Source organism: Psittacula echo (assembly GCF_963264785.1).
Source record: "Psittacula echo genome assembly, chromosome: 12".
Taxonomy (NCBI): Eukaryota; Metazoa; Chordata; class Aves; order Psittaciformes; family Psittacidae; genus Psittacula; species Psittacula echo.
This window is the reverse complement of record NC_137747.1, coordinates 5,782,453-5,802,032: the sequence shown is the minus strand read 5'-3', so window position 1 is coordinate 5,802,032 and position 19,580 is coordinate 5,782,453. Positions and strand designations below refer to the sequence as shown.

Here is a 19,580-nt window from a genome sequence, read left to right as displayed (position 1 = left end):
CGTGCTGATGGTAAAGCTTCTACCTGTTTTGATTGAGTTTCTCTACAAATGCAGCTCTTTAGTGCCTGCATGGGAAACTGCATATACTCGGGCCAGGGGGCACTGCAGGCACTCTCGCAGCTTCCAAAGCAGCCCCTGTCTATAGTTGGTCCAAAGCCTCCTGTCCAAGCAGGACCTCTATTTGTTCTTGTGCTGTTTCATGCTATTCACATGCACATGAACGGGTGTCCCAAATGCGTGGCCAGATGGGCTTCAGGCAGTCCCTGGCGCAGCCGGGCAGTGACATGGCAACGCATCAATGCAACAATGGGCAGTGCTTTACATAGCAGCATCTGTGGTGGCTGCCACTGGGTGCCTCTGGAGTGAGATGTGCCAGCGCAGTGTTACAGCCCCAGGAAAACACTTGGAATAGCCATGGAGCACCCTCCCGCTGCTGGCCATGGAGGCACGGACATGCAGCCGAGCACAGAGGGGAAGCGGGCAGAAAGGAGTAACAGGCTGATGGTGAGGACATGGCCCAGCAGCCCAGGAAATGTGAGGCTGCTCTAAGGCTTTCTGATGTGCTTGAGGAGCTGGGAGGGGTCCAAGTGTGGTTGGGAAGGGTTTTCAGGGATTCTTGCCTCTCTGCTCAGCCCGGCTTGTGGCTAAGCAGGCAGGAGGTGTTGGGGAAGGGATGGGACTGTGAGGAAGCAGAGAGCCCCTTTTGATTGGGCTGCTCTTGGTACTCCCCTTGGTTGGAGTCTTCTGAGAGCCTTTCTGCCAACTGCCATCTGGGTGGGAGGTTTATGGAGGTAATGTCTGATGCCTCCCTCTTTTTAGCTCAGGAGCAGGAGACTGCTACTGGCAGAAGGACATACTCAGCTGCTGGATCTGCCGCTCGGGGTCAAGATCCCTGTGTACCCCGGCACCAAGCCTGTCTTCTGCAGGGCAATACTGGGGGGAAAGGTAAAGGAAATGGGAAGGGGTTGGAAAGCTCTGCTTTTTTATGGGATTCCCACCATTCAAAGAAGTCCTTGTGGCCACCTGCTCTGCAGTGGGCACTGTAGCCCACTGACAGTGCTTGGAGGTAGAGGGAAGCTCCTGGCTCCCTGGTGTGGAGCCGTTGGTACTTCTTTGCTGCTCTCTCCTCCCTCCTTCATGCTCTGAAAACCTCTCTTGCAGCTTTTCCGGTCTTCAGGTTTTTTCAACCTGAAAGATCCCTACTGCCGCATGCTGAGCATGGAATACAACAGCCTGCATGATCCACATCTGCATGCCTACCACCATCGCAAGGACCACCTGCAGATGCTGAAAAGAGAGGGTTGTGTCACCTATGATGGCAAAGTAGGTTTGGACATTGGGCTGAGAAAAACAGCCCTTATCAAGCAGGGTTCCCAGAGCACTTGCTGCAGCCACTGCTTGCAGCTCACAAGTAGCGGGCTTGACAATTCCTGGGGGATTTCTGCCCTCATCTTTCCATAGGTGGTTTGCACATTGAAGCAGTTCAATGAGTACAGGCAGCATCTGGTCAGGCTCAAGGTGGATGCAGAGAACATGTTCAGGCAAGAGGAGGTAGGCAAAGTGCAGTGTTCATGGACACGGGTCAGTGGTATGGTGACAAGGGCTTGTGGCATCCTGGGGAGGTAGCCAGTGCAGGAGAGGTGAGGGCTGTGCTGCTACCTACCGGGGTGTTGCTGCTACCTGAGCTGGTGCAGAGCTGGGTATGGGCAGGAAGGGTCCCTACAAACATGCAGGGTCGCAAGGGAAGCATTTCTCTTCTGCCCTGGTTGCGTGGCTGAAGCAGAGCACTGTCCTGGGCCCATGGGATGCCTCAGCATGCAGAAGCATGAACACTTGTCCAGCAACAGTAAGTCACAACCTGCGTCACCTTTCAGCACAAGCTTTGGCAAGAAGTGGACAAATTAGAGGGTGCTGCTGACCTGCCAGATGAGCTGCACATTTCTCAGCTGCGAGAGTGGCTGGTGCACGAGCAAAGAAAGAGGTTGCCAAGTGGAGAGAGGGCAAGGAGAGAGAGGTAAGAAAAGGCCAAGTAACGCTCACTCTTGAAGAGGACCTGTGGTCCCTGAGAGAAAGTGAACAAACCTCACTCGTGGAAGGCTGTGAACACATTGGTGCAATCTGTGTTTGGAGCCTTGGGCAGGCAGCTGGGATTTGCTGTGAGTGCTGCCACAGCAAAGCAACCAGGGGCAGGATGATGGGAATGGCAGAACAGGAAAGGGCATGGGCAAGATAGAGCAGCTCCTCCTCAGCTGCTTTCCTGTCTCTTGACAGGATTTTTGCTGTCATTGAGAAACAGATCGGTAGACTGGAGGCACTGGAAAAAGTGCAACACTTCCTCCAGCGGGTCAGCTGCAAAACGCATCTGAGAAAGAGGAGAGACACAGTCAGCACACTACAGGGTGTGGTGAGTAGGAACTGCTGGATGCTGGGGACCACCGCTGCTGTGCGGCAGCGCTTTGGTACCCAGGTCTCAGGAGAGGGTGTTTGCAAGCACTGTTTGGTGCTGAGGAGGTTGTTGATGTGTCCTTGTTAGAGGGTTGCAGTCAGAGACAAGAAGCGTGGGGCACATTAAACTTTGCCCGAGGTGGTGTCTATGCCAGAGTGAAGGGTTTAGTTCCTTCTGCCAGGGCAGTCAGGCTGTCGAACTGCAGAATGGCAAATGATGGCAGAGGACAATTTCAGACCGCTGCTGTTCCTGACTCGCAGCTTCTTCCCAGATTTGCATGAGGCTGGCAGCCCGTTGTAGACTTTCAGGCTCCCTCCTGTCCAAAGGATCCTAGAATCAACCAGGTTGGAAAAGACCTTTAAGATCATCAAGCCCAACTGTTCCCCAGCACTGCCAAGTCCACCACTAACCCATGGCACTGAGGCCTCATCTACACTGTTTGTGAACACTTCCAGGGACTGTGACTCCAGCACTGCCCTGGGCAGCCTGTTCCAATGCCTGACTCTTGGTAGAGAAATTGTTCTTAATATCAAATCTAAACCTCCCCTGGTGCAGCTTGAGGCCATTTCCTCTTGTCCTGTTCCTTGTTACTTGGGAGAAGAAACTGACTCCACCTCCCTACAACCTCCTGTCAGGCAGTTGTAGGGAGCGATCAGGTCCCCCCTGAGCCTTCTCTTCTCCAGACTGAACCCCCCAGGTCCCTCAGCCCTTCCCCATCACACTGTGCTCCAGGCCCTGCACCAGCTCTGTTGCCCTTCTCTGGCCCCACTCCAGCACCTCAATGTTTCTCTTGTAGTGGGGGACCCAGAACTGAACACAGGATTCCAGGTGCGGCCTCATTAGTGCCAATGTATTCCCTTGGGCTGGCAGATAATAACCAGGTGCCACAAGAAAAAGGATCGTTTCTGTTTCTGCTCTGAAAACAACCATTCTTGGCATTTGGCCTCAAGAAGGGGTCAATGGACTGCTCTGGTTCAGGGCAGCACTCTCAGCTGAGAGTGGCTGAGACCCGTGGCAGAAGAGACTGGAGCAAAAAGCCTGCTGCAGCACCTTCCATGGTTTTCCCACCTCCATTCAACCCAGTGCATCCTGCTTCTGGAGCCAGTGAGCTCATAGGAAGTACCGGCCCCTGTGGGTACCCACTGTGCCCAGGGGCCTGTCCTCCAGCCACAACCAGCAGTACCCAGGCAGCCACTAGCTTGCAGTTCAGGGTCCATGGCAAATAGTTCACTGTGCTGAGGTCCAGTGGGGCTACAGTGCCCTTTGCTCTAAGCGAAATGGCAGTGCTTGGTTCTGAGGAGTGCTCATGACACTTGTCTCCTGGCCATGGAAGACCAGAAAGCTCTGTGTGCTGGGTGGCCTATGGAGAAACCAGAGCTTTTCAAGCTTGATTGCTGAGACTTTGTCTGGGCAGGGCTCTTTTGAGGACGAAAAGGAAAGCAAACCAAGGCAAAGGAACACATTCACTAATGATCTGCTCCTCATTTTAGCCTTCCGAGTGTGCCAAAGAAGCGCCTGAGAACGTATCCCAGCTGCAGGTTTTACTGACTGAAGAAGAGGAGGAGCGTCAAGAGTCGGCTGAGGACAAGTTTGAGATAGTGACAGTGCAGGATCAGTCCGACCATGCCTCAGGGAAGGATCCCCATGGGGTCAAAGGAGGGTTGTTTGCAAGAACCAGTGAGGCAGAGCTTTTGCAGATTTACATGGATCTCCAGGACAAAACTAGACTGGTGGCTCAGGAGATTGTGACAGCGGTGTTGGAGATCTTGTTGGAGCATTTGGCATCCAGTGGGCCAGGTGCCAGAAGAGCCTCCCTAGTGAGCAAATCTGGAGAAGAACCAGCAGCTTCCAGCAGAGCATCTTTGCAGACTTGTATCAATGAAACAACTGCAGAGGCTGTTGAGAGTGTTAGCTGCATGTTGTCATCCTTCGTAGGATGCTGTCCGTTTTCTAAGTTCCTGAATCGTCAGGATGTGCCAAGGCCAGGATCACTCAGACCGCTGAAACAGCAGATCCCAGAAGCAAGCAAGGCAACGTCCATGCAGGGCCCTGCTACTGCCTCCAGAGCTGAGCAGCAGGACGCAGAGATCGAGTATGTCAGAGCCATTGTCCTTGAAGTTCTGGAAACCGTGAAGGAGAAGTTAAAGAAAAAAAGTAAGTGCATGCCAAAGCTCCCTGCGCAGGCAGGAGCCTCGTACAGGCTGTAGGAGCCCCTGCAGCCCAAAGAGGGAAGTAGCTGGGAACCCGAAGAGATGTCTAGCTCTAGAAGAGATGTCTGTCTCCAGGGCCACAGAAGCCCTGGGCAGCTCCAAGAATAAACAGTTTATTCCCAAGGGCTTGCTTGTGCCTGTTTATTCACACCAGGTAGGCAGCCTGCTGCTGTCTGTAGCAAAGGCAGTGGGACTTGACACTGCTGACAGCTGAGCCACTGGGCTCTTGACTTAAATGCAAATAATATGCAGTACGAAACAGGGTATTGCAAGTGACCATTAGGAAAAACAGCACAGCGTAATCCCAAAGGCACTTCTCCCTTCTTTCCTTTCCCTGCCCACCATTTCATACCAAGTTGAATGGTGCAGCTGACACAAGGAATGGGATACTGTCCAGAGGGACTTGGGCAGGCTCAAGAAGTGGGTCCATTAAAACTCATCAGGTTTGACAAGGCCAAATGCAAGGTCATGTACTTAAACTGGAGCAACCCCAGTATCGATACAGGCCGGAGAATGAAGGGATTGAGAGTACCCTGGAGTAGAAGGACTTGGGGGTACTGGTGGATGAGAGATGGGACATGAGATGGCAATGTGCGCTTGCATCCCAAGAGGCCACCCAGAGGAGGCATCCAGAGGAGCATGGCCAGCAGGTTGAGGGAGGTGATTCTGCCCCTCTGCTCTAGGGAGACCCCATCTGTAGTCTGTGTCCAGTCCTCAGTGCAGGAAAGACACGGACCAGTTAGAGGAGGTCCATAGAAGGGCCACAGATCAGAGGGCTGGAGCATCTCTCTTGTGAGGAACGGCTGAGAGAGCTGGGCTTGTCCTGCCTGGAGAAGACTCTGGGAAGACCTTATTGCAGCCTTTCAGTACTTAAAAGGGGCCTGTGAGAAAGATGGGGAGAGACTTTCTAGCAGGGCCTGTTGTGATAGGATCAGAGGGGGTGGTTTTAAACTAGAAGAGAGAAGATTCAGGCACTGGGTGGTCTGACTCCATCAGCTCCTAAAATAACAGCCTGCTCTTTCTGATGTGTTTTGCTTTGCTAAGGTGAAATTTGAGGTCTGGCTGTGTGTGCTGGCATGGCACCACATAGCACTGCCTGGCACACAGCCTGTGGCACAACAGGCATGGCATGGCACAGCATGAAACTGCGTGGCAGGATGTTACATGGCATGTATATGGTGTGATATGAGATGTGATGGCATGGCATGGGATGGAATGGGACAGAATGAGATGCTACGGCATGGCAAGGGGCAGAATGGGATAGCATGGGATGGCATGGCATGAGATGGCATGGGACGTGATGGGACGGGATGGCGTGGCATGGGATGCAATGAGGTGGCATGGAGTAGCATGGGATGGGATGGGATGGCATAGGATGGGATGGCATAGGATGGGATGGCATTGGACGAGATGGGAGTAGCATGCTACGGCATGGCAAGGGGCAGAATGGGATGGCATGAGATGGCATTGGACGGGATGGCGTGGCATGGGATGCAATGAGGTGGCATGGAGTACCACGGGACGGGACGGCATGACACGGACACAACACCAGCCCCGTCCTTGCACCGCCTCCATCCCGGTGCGCCATGGCGCGCTGCGCTTCGCAGGCGGCTCGGCCAATCAGCGCAGCCCACATCCCGCCAGGGGCCGCCCCCGCCCGCTGCCGATGGCCGCCGGGAGGCCCGTACCACTCCCGCCGCCCAGGGGAGCCGCCTCTACCTCTTCTTCGGTTGCCCTGTGGCAGCCCGGCCCTCTCCCTCTCCCCGCCCTCCGTCCCCGCGGTCTGCTCTCTGTCACAGTTCGGCAGCGTTCGGAGCTGGTTCCGGTGGGGCTGAGGCCCCCTCGAGAAATGCGCTGTCCGTGCCGCCCCCTCCGTGGAGCGGGAGCGATGGTGCGGGCCAGGCCGAGGCGGGGCGCGGGGCGGAAGCGGCGCCGTGGCCCAGGCGGCATCATGGCGGCGCCGGGTGAGGCGAGGGCCGCTGCGGGAGGGAGGCGGGGAGGGCGGTGCGGCCTCGGCTCCTCGGGGAAGGACCGGCGGGTAACCCGCATATCTCTCCGCAGGCCCGCGGCTGCGTCTGGCGACGGCCCTCGGCTTCCTCCTCCTCGCCGGTGCCCAGGCTCTGGCCCCCAGCCACCGCCTCACCGCCCAGGACCTGGCCCGGCTGCGGGCGGCGCTGGAGCGGCCCTTCGCCGACGTGCAGGCCGCCTTCTACTCCATCGTGGGCCTCGCCAGCCTGGGTGTGCGGGTGGCAGACGAAAAGGTGAGCAGTTGGCGGTGCTGAGGAGCTGCACAACGCGAGACACGGTGATCTGAGCAGTGAGCTCTGCTTGCAGGCCCTGGGGGAAATCTGAGGCAGATGGATGTGCGTTGTGTCCTTAGCAAGTCAGTGGCGGTTACTGTCAACCTTTAAGGTGTGCTGTTGGAGCACATTGCATCTTCGAGCACTAACGTGCCAGGGGCTCTCTTACACTTGGTGCCTCTAAATGGTGGTTGCAGGGCTTGCCTCTCCATGGCCTGTTGTGACATTGCTACAGCTGTGGGTTTGTTCCTGGTTTGTGCAGAAGATTTCTGCCTGCAGCGTGCTTGCTTTGCTGTCCTGCTAGATAGAGTTCTCATAATTTCATTTCAGTTCTAACACTGAATTCAGCCAGGTCCCATGATCTCTTTATTTTGTGTATAAAATATGTTCCTATGTGCCCAGACTAGAAGCAAAGGTTTGCAGTATCAGCATGATGCTTACTGCCCTTTCATGCTTTGGAACATTTCTAGTTTAAACCTAGTAAAGGCTGCCCTTGTAACAACCTGCATATACAGGCACCTCTGCCTCTGTGCATGTGTGTGCTTACCTATGCACCTAAGCTATGAATGGAAGGTTGTTCTTTCCACAGAAATTCAGCTAGTTCAGTAGTTCTAAACCACTTGGACTTTGATTCTCTTTGAGTGTTGTGCATTTGGACCACAAACTCTTTAACTGTGACACTCCTGAAGGTGTTGCAGTTCACCATGCTGCACATCTGGTTGTGGTTGCTACTGCTCTCCTGCAGGCAAGGCTGAGCCTTGCTGCTTTCGTTTATGTCGGTGTGGCTGGGTTTTTTAGTACTTCCTAGTTTTGGCAGTGACAGCACAGCCTTTTCTTCTGCAGGTAAAGAGGAATTATTTACTTGTTGCTTGAGGTTTGTGGTGAGGCTTTCTTTGTTGACAGTGTACCTCTTCATGGGGTGAGACTATTTAAAAGGTAAAGGTAGTAAAAATAATGTTAATAAAAATAATAGCTAGGCAAAACACTTGAGCATCTATTTGTATTCCTGGGTAGCTGTAGCATGAAAATCCTGTCCTGCTTGTAAAGGCCTATGCTCCACATACTCAAAACCTTGTCATTTATGTATGAGCAGTTAAATTCTTGGTTATTTTCTGGTTAAAATGCAGTTTTAATGATCCATCTATCTAGTGTTTAGTTAATATCCTACATAATAATGCAGTTAATAACTAGTTAATAAAACATAATATGCTACAGATTACTGAGCAGTCTCATTGCTTGCCTTCACACTGTAGCTGCTTACCTGGCTATGCTCTGAAACTCTGTATTCTGCCTCCGTTAATGATTGTGTGTGTTGTACAGATGGAAAAGAAACTCCCCCACAGAATTCCTGTTCATCTGCTCTCTATCCTGGGAGGTTTTCCTGACTAAATATAGCCACAGAACTTCAGTTTTGATGGGGTTTAGAATTATACTCAAATTTAAATTGGAATTCTGGTTGCAGTACAGTTGGTCTGAAAACAGTTCATCTCTTTTAGCAGGAGCCACCTTTGTTTCTGTGCAGCGTAGGATTGCAAATATTCCTATGGATTTCATTTGCCTTTAGTTCAGTCTAACAATGCACAGCAGCATGTATGAAATTGACTCAGAGTACTCTTTACATCTCCTTGGTGGCTTTGAGACTGTTGCTGTCAGTTAACTTCTGTTTCTTCACAGGCTGCATGCAACTTCATCAAGTCTCATGTGGACTCCAGCAGCGTTGATTCCCTCTTCTATGCTGCACAGTCTATCCGGGTCCTGGCTGGCTGCGAGGTGGGTTTGGAGCCCTGAGCCCTGAAGGCAGATGTTACCAGTGAAATACTTGCCTTGATATTTTTCTTTGGTTTATTTTATGTGTAACTTTTACTTTCTTTTAGTGGGTTGTATTCAGTCGCGTCTTAGGTTCATAGTAATTCCGAGGGGATGTTACTTGATAAATATTGGTGGCTAAGAAAAAAGGAGCCAGCACATTCTAATAGAATTCACTGCATCAATAAAAAACTCTTTAGGTAGATGAGAAACTGTTTGGATGTAAACCCTGTGTTGAACCACAGCAAGGATACAAATGCAGGCCACCCTTGCTGCCCCATTTTTCAGCAGTACTGCTGCTGCACAAGGATGTGATGCCAGGTGAAAAGCAGTAGCAGATTACCGGGATAAATCTGAATCTTCGATTATCCTGACTTGTTGACAGCAAAACTTTGGATTTAATTAATGAAACTAATAAAAGATGAAGGGCTTTATCCCAAAAGCTTCCAGGAGTTCACCAATAAGTGTGGTGCTCCTGGAAGCAATCAGTGATAATTAGAAGGCTGTGGTTTTTCACATGTGAATCAATGTGTTCCCTGTGTTTTTCCTCAGGTTACCATTTCAAATGAAACCAGGGAGCTGCTGCTTGCAGCTGTCAGTGAGGATTCTTCAGTCACCCAGATCTTCCACGCTGTTGGGGCCCTCAGTGGCTTTGGCCTTCCTTTGGCATCTCAGGAAGCACTTAGTGCTCTTACTGCTCGTCTTAGCAAAGAGGAAAATGTGCTGGCGTAAGTCTTTCAGTTGGAAGTAATTCACTTTTGCATGTTTATCCTCTAGGCAGTTGGGGTTTAGAGTAAAGGGTATTTTAACACTTAATTTTTGTAATATGGATGTAGTAGATTAGGTGCTGTGCTTTCATGTGATGCACCTCTCCTATGAAGACAGGCTGAGAGAGATGGGCTTGTTCAACCTGGAGAGGAGAAGGCTCCAGGGAGACCTTATAACAGGCTTCCACTAACTAAAGGGGGTCTGCAAGAAATCTGGACTTTTTACTAGGGGCACGTAGGGATAGGACGAGGTTTCAAACTGGAAGAGGGGAGATTTAGATTAGACGTCAGAAAGAAATTCTTTACTATGAGAGTGATGAGGCGCTGGCACAAGTTGCCCAAAGAAGCTGTGGCTGCCCCATCCCTGGCAGTGTTCAGGGCCAGGTTGGATGGGGCTTGGAGCAAGCTGCTCTAGTGGAAGGTGTCCCTGCCCGTGGCTGGGGGTTGGAACTAGATGAGCTTTAAGGCCTCCTTGAACTCAAACCAGTCTGGGATTCTGTGATTTGTCCAGCTCATATTTGTCCCTCAGGGGGCAAGAAAAATTCTTTTTGGGGCAATTTTCTGCATTCAGGAGTAGTGCTCACTGAAGACAACGTATCCCAAAGAAGCCTCCTCTTTTTAAAAGATTCACAACAAATTTTTGACCTAAACCCAGCCACGATTCTGTCTCATTTATGATTGCTGTAGGCTTGATGCTCTTCCTCAGCCCTGTTGCTTGTATATATGAATGCCTGTACTGGGAGGTGAAAAAACATGACAGTAAGCAGGAGTCACTTCATATTCATTGTCTTGAGTTGACTGCAATAACAGCTGTTTTACACTTTATTCAGAATAGAAACTGTAGTTGCTTTGACTTAAATGATGTTTGGCTTCTAAGGAAGGAAAAATCATACAATTGTTTGGTTTTGTTTGTTCTTGTTTAAGAACCATCCAGGCTTTGGAGACGGCATCGTACTTGTCTCAACAGGCAGATCTAAGTGGCATTGTTGAGGAGATAGAGGTAGGAACATGCTGTGCTCTCTAAAATTCAGGAATTTTAGAATGCTGTAGTACTAAAAGAGATATTAATGTGAAATACAAAATGAAAACCAACCATGCTAATTTCTTGCCTGCATCATGTGGGTTGACTTGGCTCTTTCAAGCAGATATTTCTTCTGGACTTCTGTTTCACAGACTGAAACACAGGAAGTTATGACTTTTAAGTACAATTAAATTCACTAAAGGCTGATGGTTTCTTTTTAAATCCTGTTTCCAAATGACTATTACAAAATAAGTCACTGATCCCATACAGATACTCTTGATTACAGGTCTGACAGTAGAGTTAACTTCTGTGGATCTACTAGAATGCAATTTAAACCTTAATAACTCTTTCTGTCAGGATCTTGTTGCTCGCCTGGATGACTTGGGTGGAGTTTATCTGCAGTTTGAAGAAGGAATTGAGACTACCGCACTGTTTGTGGCTGCTGCCTATAAACTGTCAGACCATGTGGGTACAGAGCCAGCAATGAAGGAGGTTTGTATTTGCCTTTTCTTCCCTTGCACACTGTAGCTCTCAAAGAGGATGTGCCTAGTCTGTGTTATGCAAAGAGGCCACTATAGCTAGGTAGAATTTCTACTGGGAAAAAATAATGAGCACACTCCGTGAAAAGGGACATGTGAGAGGGAATGCTAAGGAACAGAATCCAGGGGGAAATTCCACCTTCAAGATCTCTGCCTGAATTTGGTTTGGTTTTCGGATGTACAGAAGGAAATTGCAAATGATGCCTAGTTTTATTTCTGTTTATTGAGACAAGCTGTTAAAAAACACCTCTTGTTCTGGAGTTTGTTCTGGTATTTGGCACTTATCTAGCACCCTTCAGCACTGTAAAGTGCTTTGTGAATGTTATTTACCTGTGAGGAAATGCAGGCACCCCAGTTTGGTGTGCACAGAAGGGAGACAGGTACTAACCATACACCAACAGGAAACCAGATGCAAAAACTTGTCTAAAATGAAAGTCTGTCAGAAATTCCTTTTTGAGCTTAATAAAGCCAGAAATTGTCATTGTAAGCTATCCACAAGTTAAGCGAGTTTAGCTGTGCTTATGATGGAGAATGGCAGCTGCCTAAAGCACCAGCCAAAGTGGCAGCGTTGAGACAGAACCCGGCATAAGACATCTGAGTTCATTCTTGGCTCTCTTCCATGCTTCTGCCAAACAGACTAATGCAGAGTCATTTTGGTGTCATTTCTGAGGTAGTGATTCTGCTGCACACAATTCAAACTGTCAGTGTCCAATGGATGTTTAAAAAAAGACCAATTAAGGAAAATTGTTCAGTGTTGTGCTGTCAGAAATGCTGTTGTTGGGGCTTAAAGCTTTATCTCTTGTGAATGGTGAGAGTGCCTCCAGGATGCCACAAAACTCTCTTTAAAGATTGATGTGTATTATCTGGAAAAAATAGTTTCCCTCCCCAGTTTAAATGAGTGTCAGATGCTGATCAGGGTCTGGAGCTATGCCATGCCCTCATATAAATGAAAAACATAGCAGGATTTGTACTATGCAGAAGGTTTGTAGCATCTGTCTGGATGCTTTCTCTAGTTGTGATGTACGTTGGTACTCATTAATTTACTGAGTATATGCCTGTTGCTTTATTTTCTTTTTTATTCTCATTTCTGATTAGAATTTAGCCCACAATTCTTTGCTTGGATGAAAGTGCAGGTAACCAATCCCTCTGCTTTCTAGACTAGCAAGGAGTGATGGAGGAATCTGAATAATATGGGATACCCTGGGCAGTGTGGCACTAACCCTACAAATTTGCACTGCAAAACCAGCTGGGGGGTGTGGTCCCACTCCTACTTCAGAGAGAACAAATCAGCTTTGGCACATCCCAGAGCCAGAGCTGGCTCTGTGCTCTTGGTGGTACCACTTCAAAGCGAATCCTTTTAGTTTGAGGATGCTGCTGAGCCTAAGGGGATAAGCCTGTATGGGCCTGGATTGGCTCCTTCCAGACCCATTGGGATGCATTGCATCACTGCTCCTTGGCCTTCACAGCTTGGCAGGTAGCAAGGACCTTCTCTACTGTACAAAGGCAGCTGTACAGCTCTTGGAGCCAAATTGTCTTTTTGCAGCTGCACACGGTCTGGACAGTTGAGCTGATTGTATCTTCCATTCTCAAACGTAGTTTGAAGAGAGAGATCCACATTCTGGTGTGGCAAGTTTTTAGCACAATTACAGTGATTGTGGTTGGAACCTCCCAGCCAAGAATAAGAATGCTAATGTGATACTTAAAAGGAAGCTAGTTTGGGGTTGCCTCGTAACTTGAGCTATTTTTAAAGCAAGTGGGGAATTAAACAGTCTTTATGAATTATGTTTTTATTAATAACATTATACTGAGCCAGTTTGCAGTGTTGTGGTGTGATGATTTCACCCCAGCTGGCAACCAAGCCCCACACAGTCACACACTCACTGCACCCCCCAATGCAGTGGGAAGAGAATCAGAAGAGTGAAAGTGAGAGAACCCCTGGGTTGAGGTAAAGGCAGTTTAAAAGGTAAAGTAAAAGCTCCACACACAAGCAAAGCAAACCAATGGATTCATTCACCACAGGAAGGTTTTCAGCCATCTCCAGGAGAGCAGGGCTCCATCATGTGTAATGATGACTTGGGAAGGCAAATGCCGTCGCTCTGAGTGTCTCCCCATTCCTTCTACTTCTACCAGCTTTATACGCTGACCATGACACTGTATGGTATGGAATATCCCTTGGATCAGTTGGGGTCAGCTGTCCTGGTTGTGTCTCCTCCCAACTCCTTGTGCAGCCCCAGCCTCCTCGCTGGTGGGGTGAGGAGCAGAAAAGGCCTTGGCTCTGTGTTAGCACTGCTCGGTGGTAACAGCATCTCTGTTTGATCAACACTGTTTCCAGCACAAATCCAAAACACAAATCCATACTGGCTGCTATGATGAAAATTAGCTCGGCCAAAACCAGCACAAGTGGTAAGGTGCTGGTGCTTCTATGTAATTTTCTCTTTCAGGATCAGATCATTCAGTTGATGAATGCAATTTTTAGCAAGAAGAACTTTGAGACCCTCTCAGAGGCTTTCAGCGTTGCTTGTGCTGCAGGTTCCTTATCCCGGAACCGCTACCACTTGCCTGTCATTGTGATCCCTGATGGGCCTGCAGCTGTGTCTCACCATCAGCCGGTACTCAGGGTAAGTCCTTAACCTCAAATCTTAACTCATCTCTTGGGTCAGTCTTTAGTAGGTCTAAGCTAACTGAATGTGTGAAGTGATGTCCTTAATTTTTAACTCCAGGCCTCTGGTTCCAGTAGATCTGGGGCTTTAGTGCTTTTATGAAGTGATTCTTGGGAGCCTCTGCTTACCCAGGGCTTAGCAGTCACTACCTGAAGAAGGCACTGTGTGGAAGTCATCTGTGCTGATTTCAATCTTCAGCTTTCCCATTATGTTAGGAAGAGCTAGGTGAATCTGGGATGCTGGGCAGGGAAGAATTCTGGGTGTATAATACAGAGGGTAGTGAGTTGTCTGTGCTCTGCTTTCCTTCTGGGGCAACGGGTTTAATGGAAATTCTTGGTTTTCTCTGGTAGCTACAAGTGACTGATGTTATGTCCCAGCCACTGACTCAAGCTTCTGTAAAACTTGACTACGCCAAGTCTGCGTCTAGCAAAGCCACTGTCCTTCAACAGACAGCATTTGCTCTGTCAGGGTAAGAAAATAATCTTATATTTACAGTTTGTAAGGCAAATGGGTGTTGTGCAAACAGCATTGTTCTTGTTTTTCTCATGTGTTCTTCCACCAGAGAAACATTTGTATGATGGAAAACTTGGATGGCTGTAGTTGTGTTTTGTTGGTAATGGGTGACTAAGCATGTTCTGTAGTGATGGTGAATTTCTGTTGCTTTTTCTTCTGATTGGGATTAGGAAATTGCAATGTTCTTCTGACCTCAGGGGGACTTTGAAGAATTCTTTTTCTGCTGCACTTCATGTTAGTTTTCTGCTGCATTTCTCTTTTTGCCTGCTTAATCTGGCATATTTGGAGACTTCTTAGTAGCAAGCTATGATCCCTTTAGTGTCCTACAGGATACTTAACATTTTGCCTTTTTTGTTATAGAGATGTCTTTGAGCTGAACTTCATGAATGTGAAACCTGCAAGTGGATATTATGATTTCTCTATCAGTGTTGATGGAGATAAGCGATTTATTGCTAACAAGGTTGAGGTGGGTCTACTTTTTGATGGCATTTTAATTCTGTGCTATTCACTGGAACAGCTTTTTATTTATACCCATTAAGGATGTTGCTAGTTGCATGGCATTTTTATCACATGCTTTTTCTGTAATGGACTGGATTTTGACTGGATTATGACCAGTAACCAGATTAATACATGATCAAAAGAGATTTGTATAAATTTCAAACCTGACTTAGCACTTAGATGCTGATCTGACAGCATATGAACAAAGGCTAGCAGTGGAAATGTTTATAGAGCAGCCCAAAGTAGCCATGCAAAACCAGTTAGTTCTTCAGAGCACTCAAGATCTGAGTCTGTAAATCTCAAGGCTTGCCTGGCAGTTGTCTGCTGATTCCCTGTGTACAGAAGCTGAGCATCTGTTCTTCGCCTGTATAAGCTCTAGAGCCATAGGAAAGAGTCAAGGAGGTCTTTTGGTGTTTCCTGACTGTGTAATATATGATAATGCTTTGGTAGTGAAGAAAGTGTCCAAGGCAGAATGCAAATGAAGTCTTTATTTCATACATAGGTACCCCCTCAAGTTTGTTACAGTGAGAAGAATGTGACATCTGTAACTATTCATATAGTCACCCCAGAATCAACAGCTGAGCCTTCTCTTCTCCAGTGATGTCTATTCCCAGGGTAGTTTTTATCCTCAATCATCTATTCAAGGAGAAGATTAGCTTTTAAAGTCTTCCAACACAGCCAGCTTGGAGTGGAGGAAGATGCTTATTTACAACTGACCTTTACTCTGCGTGTCAAATTGATGTTGTTGTAGTAGTAATGGCACTTAGGAGTGTCAGAAGGGAGCTGATTGGCCCTGCTGAAGCTGGCTTCTGGCACACATTCCTTCCTAGGTCCCAGTAGGAATGTATTAACACTGGGGCAGCTCTGTGGGAACCGCTTCTAATAAGACACATTGGTACGGGGGAGGGCTGCTGGGGAGCTGCTTTTTTTCCTTACTGTTATTAGCATTAATTGTCCTTAATGCACCATCGCTTTGACAGTAATGAGCTAAACCAGTGGGTCATTACTCCAGCAGAGACCACATTTCCTGGCATTAAAATATTTGTGAGATGTTTGTGTAGTGTTCAGCTGGAGGGGCTTTGTGCAGCAGCTCGGAGTCGCCTTCACATACCTTTTCTGACATTAATATTTCATTAGTCCATCTTTCTTTGCTCCCATCTTGGAACAAACTAAGGTTTTACTAACATTAGCCTCAATAGTCCACCTGTTAATGGATGTATTTTCAGGGGTAACCTCTATTTTAAATGACACTTTCTGTTGTAAAGGAACCACCAAGACTGTTGTGTTTAAAGTCTGGCCTGAATGGTTTAGTTCATGTGTTTACATACTTTTCCCACAGGTTCCCTGTGAATTGTTTTTCAGAGTGAGAGCATGGGGCTGGTTCACATGAGCAAACCTGTAGTAACAAATAGTAGTTTATGCTGAAAAATATCTTGGCAATGAAACTTGAGTTCTCCGGGGAAGCATTTGGAAGCTGGGAGAACAAATGTGCTCATTAAAACCTACAGACTGCAGTAACTGCTTATGTTTGAGAGAATTGCTATGTATCCTTCTGTTCTGAATAGTTTGTCTTTTGGCTTAGTGTAAGACCCTTTCTGGGGAAGGGGACAGAAGAGCTAAAGCTTCTGCTGTGAACTTGACCATAATTAATATATGTAGAGTGCTCTGAGTAATTTCTATTGTGTTTTGTTGCAGCTGAAAGTAAAAGTTTCCACAGAAGTTGGGATTACTAATGTGGATCTTTCTACTGTGGATAAAGATCAGAGCATTGCACCAAAAACAACCAGGTAAAATGACTTGATGTCATTCCATTAATTAATTGTCATTAAATTTATGGTGGAAGAGGAAGACCTGTTAGTTCACCTGACTTGATAAAATATCTCATCTGTGCTGAGTAGACGGCAGTACTGCCAGGCAGGCTTGCGTGCCTCGGGTTCTTTGAAGACCAAGGATTTTCCTGGAATATCACCTCAATTCTCTTTGGTTTCTTCCCTCCCAGGGTAGCTTACCCAGCCAAAGCCAAGGGCTCATTCACTGCTGACAGCCACCAGAATTTTGCATTATCCTTCCAGCTGATAGACGTAAACAGCGGAGCTGAACTCATCCCTCACCAGGTTAGGAGAAGCTTTTGTCATTCCTGTGTCACTGAGATGTTCCATCTTGAAGCATCTGAGGTGGCAGTTGCTTTAGAAAAGATTTGACAGGTTTGGGGAAGCCTTTTGTTTCTGACATGGACTGTGAAAGATCACTCGTCTTGGTAGATGAGAAGTGGATCGGGTTCATTCGTTTTGGCTGTATGTTAAATGAAGCCTCTTGGGTCTGGTGCTATGTTTTAAGTAACTCAATAGAATGAGTGCAGGTAGCCTGCACTGTAAAAGCACACTTCTGATTATTTAGATACAGATTGCTTGCTGGAAAAGTCTCTGAATGTGGACTTCCTTTAAAATCTTATTTTTTATGTATAAAATAGAAAAAAAGGAAGGGGGAACACCCCAACAAAACCCATCTGTGTGTACATCCCTGTTGTGTGCTGTTGCATATATCCTGTGAAGTAACAGTATTTTACCCTCTACCCCAAGTGGGCCACTGGCCAGTCTGGTCCTGTGTTAATGTTGTCACTCAAAGAGACATAGATCTTTGCTGATTTGCAGACACCTGGACTCCCAATTTATACTCTGACTTCTGTTAATGTGCTTTCTGATTTGGGAGTCAATCTCTCATTTCTCTGTCATTTATAAACACTGTGAGATATTCCATAAACGTTACAATCTTTCCTTTCAGACTTTTGTCCGACTTCACAACCAAAAGACTGGCCAGGAGGTGGTGTTTGTTGCAGAACCAGATAGCAAGAACGTTTACAAGTTTGAACTGGATACCTCTGAAAGAAAGACTGAATTTGACTCTGCCTCTGGTACCTACACTCTTTACTTGATAATTGGAGATGCCACTCTGGAAAATCCAATCCTGTGGAATGTGGTATGTAGCTGGAAATGTGGCCATGTGGTTTTGATATTACTGGCAGTCTGAAGAGGAGGGCATAGTACAGGCCTGGATATAAGAAAGCTCAAATGGTTTGTTCTTTGTAGTGAACCAGAATCCTTTTGGCCATTGTGGGCTCTGAGGTTTGCTGTTCGTTTTAAGTTTTCAAGTAAGCATCAAGGCAAGACAGAAATGAACGTTCATTCATGGTGGAACAGAAGCTTCAGAACCTTTATGGGTTTGGTAATTTCACAGCAAGCACTTCAAGGTTTAGCCTTTTATGCTAGAAATAAGTCCAGTTCTTAGAGATGGGTAAGTTCTGTTGCTGCCTCTGTTTAGGAGAAACTGCTGCTTAAAAAATCTGGTGGCTTTTTCTTAGTTTCCTTTAAAAAATCGTGTCAATTGGAGATTGACAAATAAGGAAATAAGCCACAGTAATGGAATAGGGTGTATAAAACTTGTATTACATTAAGATCGAACTTCATGAAGCTGCATGATTTCATTTCAGGCTGATGTTGTGATCGCATTCCCAGAAGAGGATGCACCATCCACAGTCCAGTCGAAGAACCTCTTTGTTCCCAAGCCTGAAATCCAGGTACAGTCAAAACCAGTGTGTGGGGATGGGGGCCAGTCCTGCTGGGGTTATTTGTCCTCTTAATTGATTTTTGAAAACTCATTCTGTGTAAGTGATGTAAATAAAGGAAGAGCAGAGTTACTGCTCAATGGAAGGAAATGTGTTGCATTCCTCTAGAGTATGAATAACTAAGCTGTGTGTCCTACCTATGGGAGAGCAGCTAGTGTCACTGAAGAGACTCAAACATGTAAATTTGACTAGGGAAGCACCGCAGAAGCTCTCTGCTTCTGAAGATGTCTCTTGCTTCATTCCAACCATCTGTGCTGACGACAAGCTAACAAGTGCTTCTGTGAGCACAAAGAAAAGTGAACTGTGCCAGAGATTAAATGTGGAGAGACTGGAACAGACACTGCTTTAAAGCCTCTTTGCCTTAAGAGGAACGCTTATCCTCCAAAGGAGCATCTGGGAACAGCACCAGGGCTGCAGCTGGTCCTCTGGGAAGCTCTGTTGGAATACTCCTGAGTTGGTTTTGTTTGTTTGCAGCACCTCTTCAGGGAACCTGAGAAGAGACCTCCCACTGTGGTATCGAACACTTTCACAGCACTGATTCTCTCCCCCATTCTTTTGCTGCTCATTCTGGTGAGTGAAGTGAGCCACAGAAGAGCAACATCTTTTCCCATCCAGTCCAAAGTCACTCTGAAGGTTGGCCAGCTAAACTCCTTATTAAAACTCTTGGAGTGCTGGAGTCACAGCTCCCCATGGCAGTGCAGGGTGTTGGTCTGGTATTGTCTCTTTCCCAAACTGCTGGGGGGGGAGGGGGTGGACTTTATAGTCAAAGCAGAAAGATACTGCTGGTGAGTAAAAGTAGGTGGGTGAGTTTCTCCAGTGTGCTTCTGCTCAGGATGTTGAATAACGGTGGGCAGATTAAATTATAACTAATGTTAGAATTACACAGGAAAAAAGCAGTGATTCTGCCATGCGCTTAATATATCCGTCACCAAATGTGTGTTACTTAATCCTATCAGATGGATTCCCATTTATGGATATAATTAGTATTTGTGTCTGCAGTTGAAACATCCACTGCTACTCACTGTAGTGTCAGATCAGTGTTTTGAACTTAATGCAATACAGAATCTCATCTAGGCAAGTTAAACTATTCCTTATTTAGAGGATGAAACTCATCCCTGTTTGCTTGGCAGTGATGTCCCCTTCCCAGTGTCATCAAAAGCTGGCATTCGGATAGTCATGTCCACTGGTCTCGAGTTCA

At 47.3% G+C, this 19,580-nt stretch overlaps 2 protein-coding genes across 5 annotated transcripts in view; both read left to right on the top strand.

Moving 5' to 3' along the window:
• Positions 1-414: 414 nt before the first annotated feature.
• FSIP2 (fibrous sheath interacting protein 2) lies at positions 415-4,653 on the top strand (the record flags this gene model as incomplete). Its single annotated transcript, XM_080628132.1, has 4 exons — positions 415-504; positions 820-945; positions 1,162-1,323; positions 3,937-4,653. The coding sequence occupies 4 exons, from the start codon at positions 415-417 to the stop codon at positions 4,651-4,653; spliced, it is 1,095 nt and encodes a 364-aa protein (XP_080484258.1).
• A 1,833-nt stretch (positions 4,654-6,486) lies between these two features.
• Positions 6,487-19,580, top strand: part of RPN2 (ribophorin II) — a 75,852-nt gene continuing 62,758 nt past the window's right edge. For all 4 annotated transcript variants that reach the window (XR_013957856.1, XM_080627708.1, XM_080627709.1 and 1 more), the window contains exons 1-14: positions 6,487-6,620; positions 6,718-6,917; positions 8,631-8,726; positions 9,315-9,490; positions 10,454-10,529; positions 10,908-11,042; positions 13,531-13,707; positions 14,100-14,218; positions 14,623-14,728; positions 16,456-16,547; positions 16,760-16,874; positions 17,542-17,736; positions 18,248-18,334; positions 18,857-18,952. Coding sequence is in view for 3 of the 4 variants with exons in the window: in XM_080627708.1 (XP_080483834.1) it covers positions 6,506-6,620; positions 6,718-6,917; positions 8,631-8,726; positions 9,315-9,490; positions 10,454-10,529; positions 10,908-11,042; positions 13,531-13,707; positions 14,100-14,218; positions 14,623-14,728; positions 16,456-16,547; positions 16,760-16,874; positions 17,542-17,736; positions 18,248-18,334; positions 18,857-18,952 (1,785 nt within the window). In the remaining variant the exon portion in view is untranslated. The remainder of the gene's footprint in view (positions 6,621-6,717; positions 6,918-8,630; positions 8,727-9,314; positions 9,491-10,453; positions 10,530-10,907; positions 11,043-13,530; positions 13,708-14,099; positions 14,219-14,622; positions 14,729-16,455; positions 16,548-16,759; positions 16,875-17,541; positions 17,737-18,247; positions 18,335-18,856; positions 18,953-19,580) is intronic.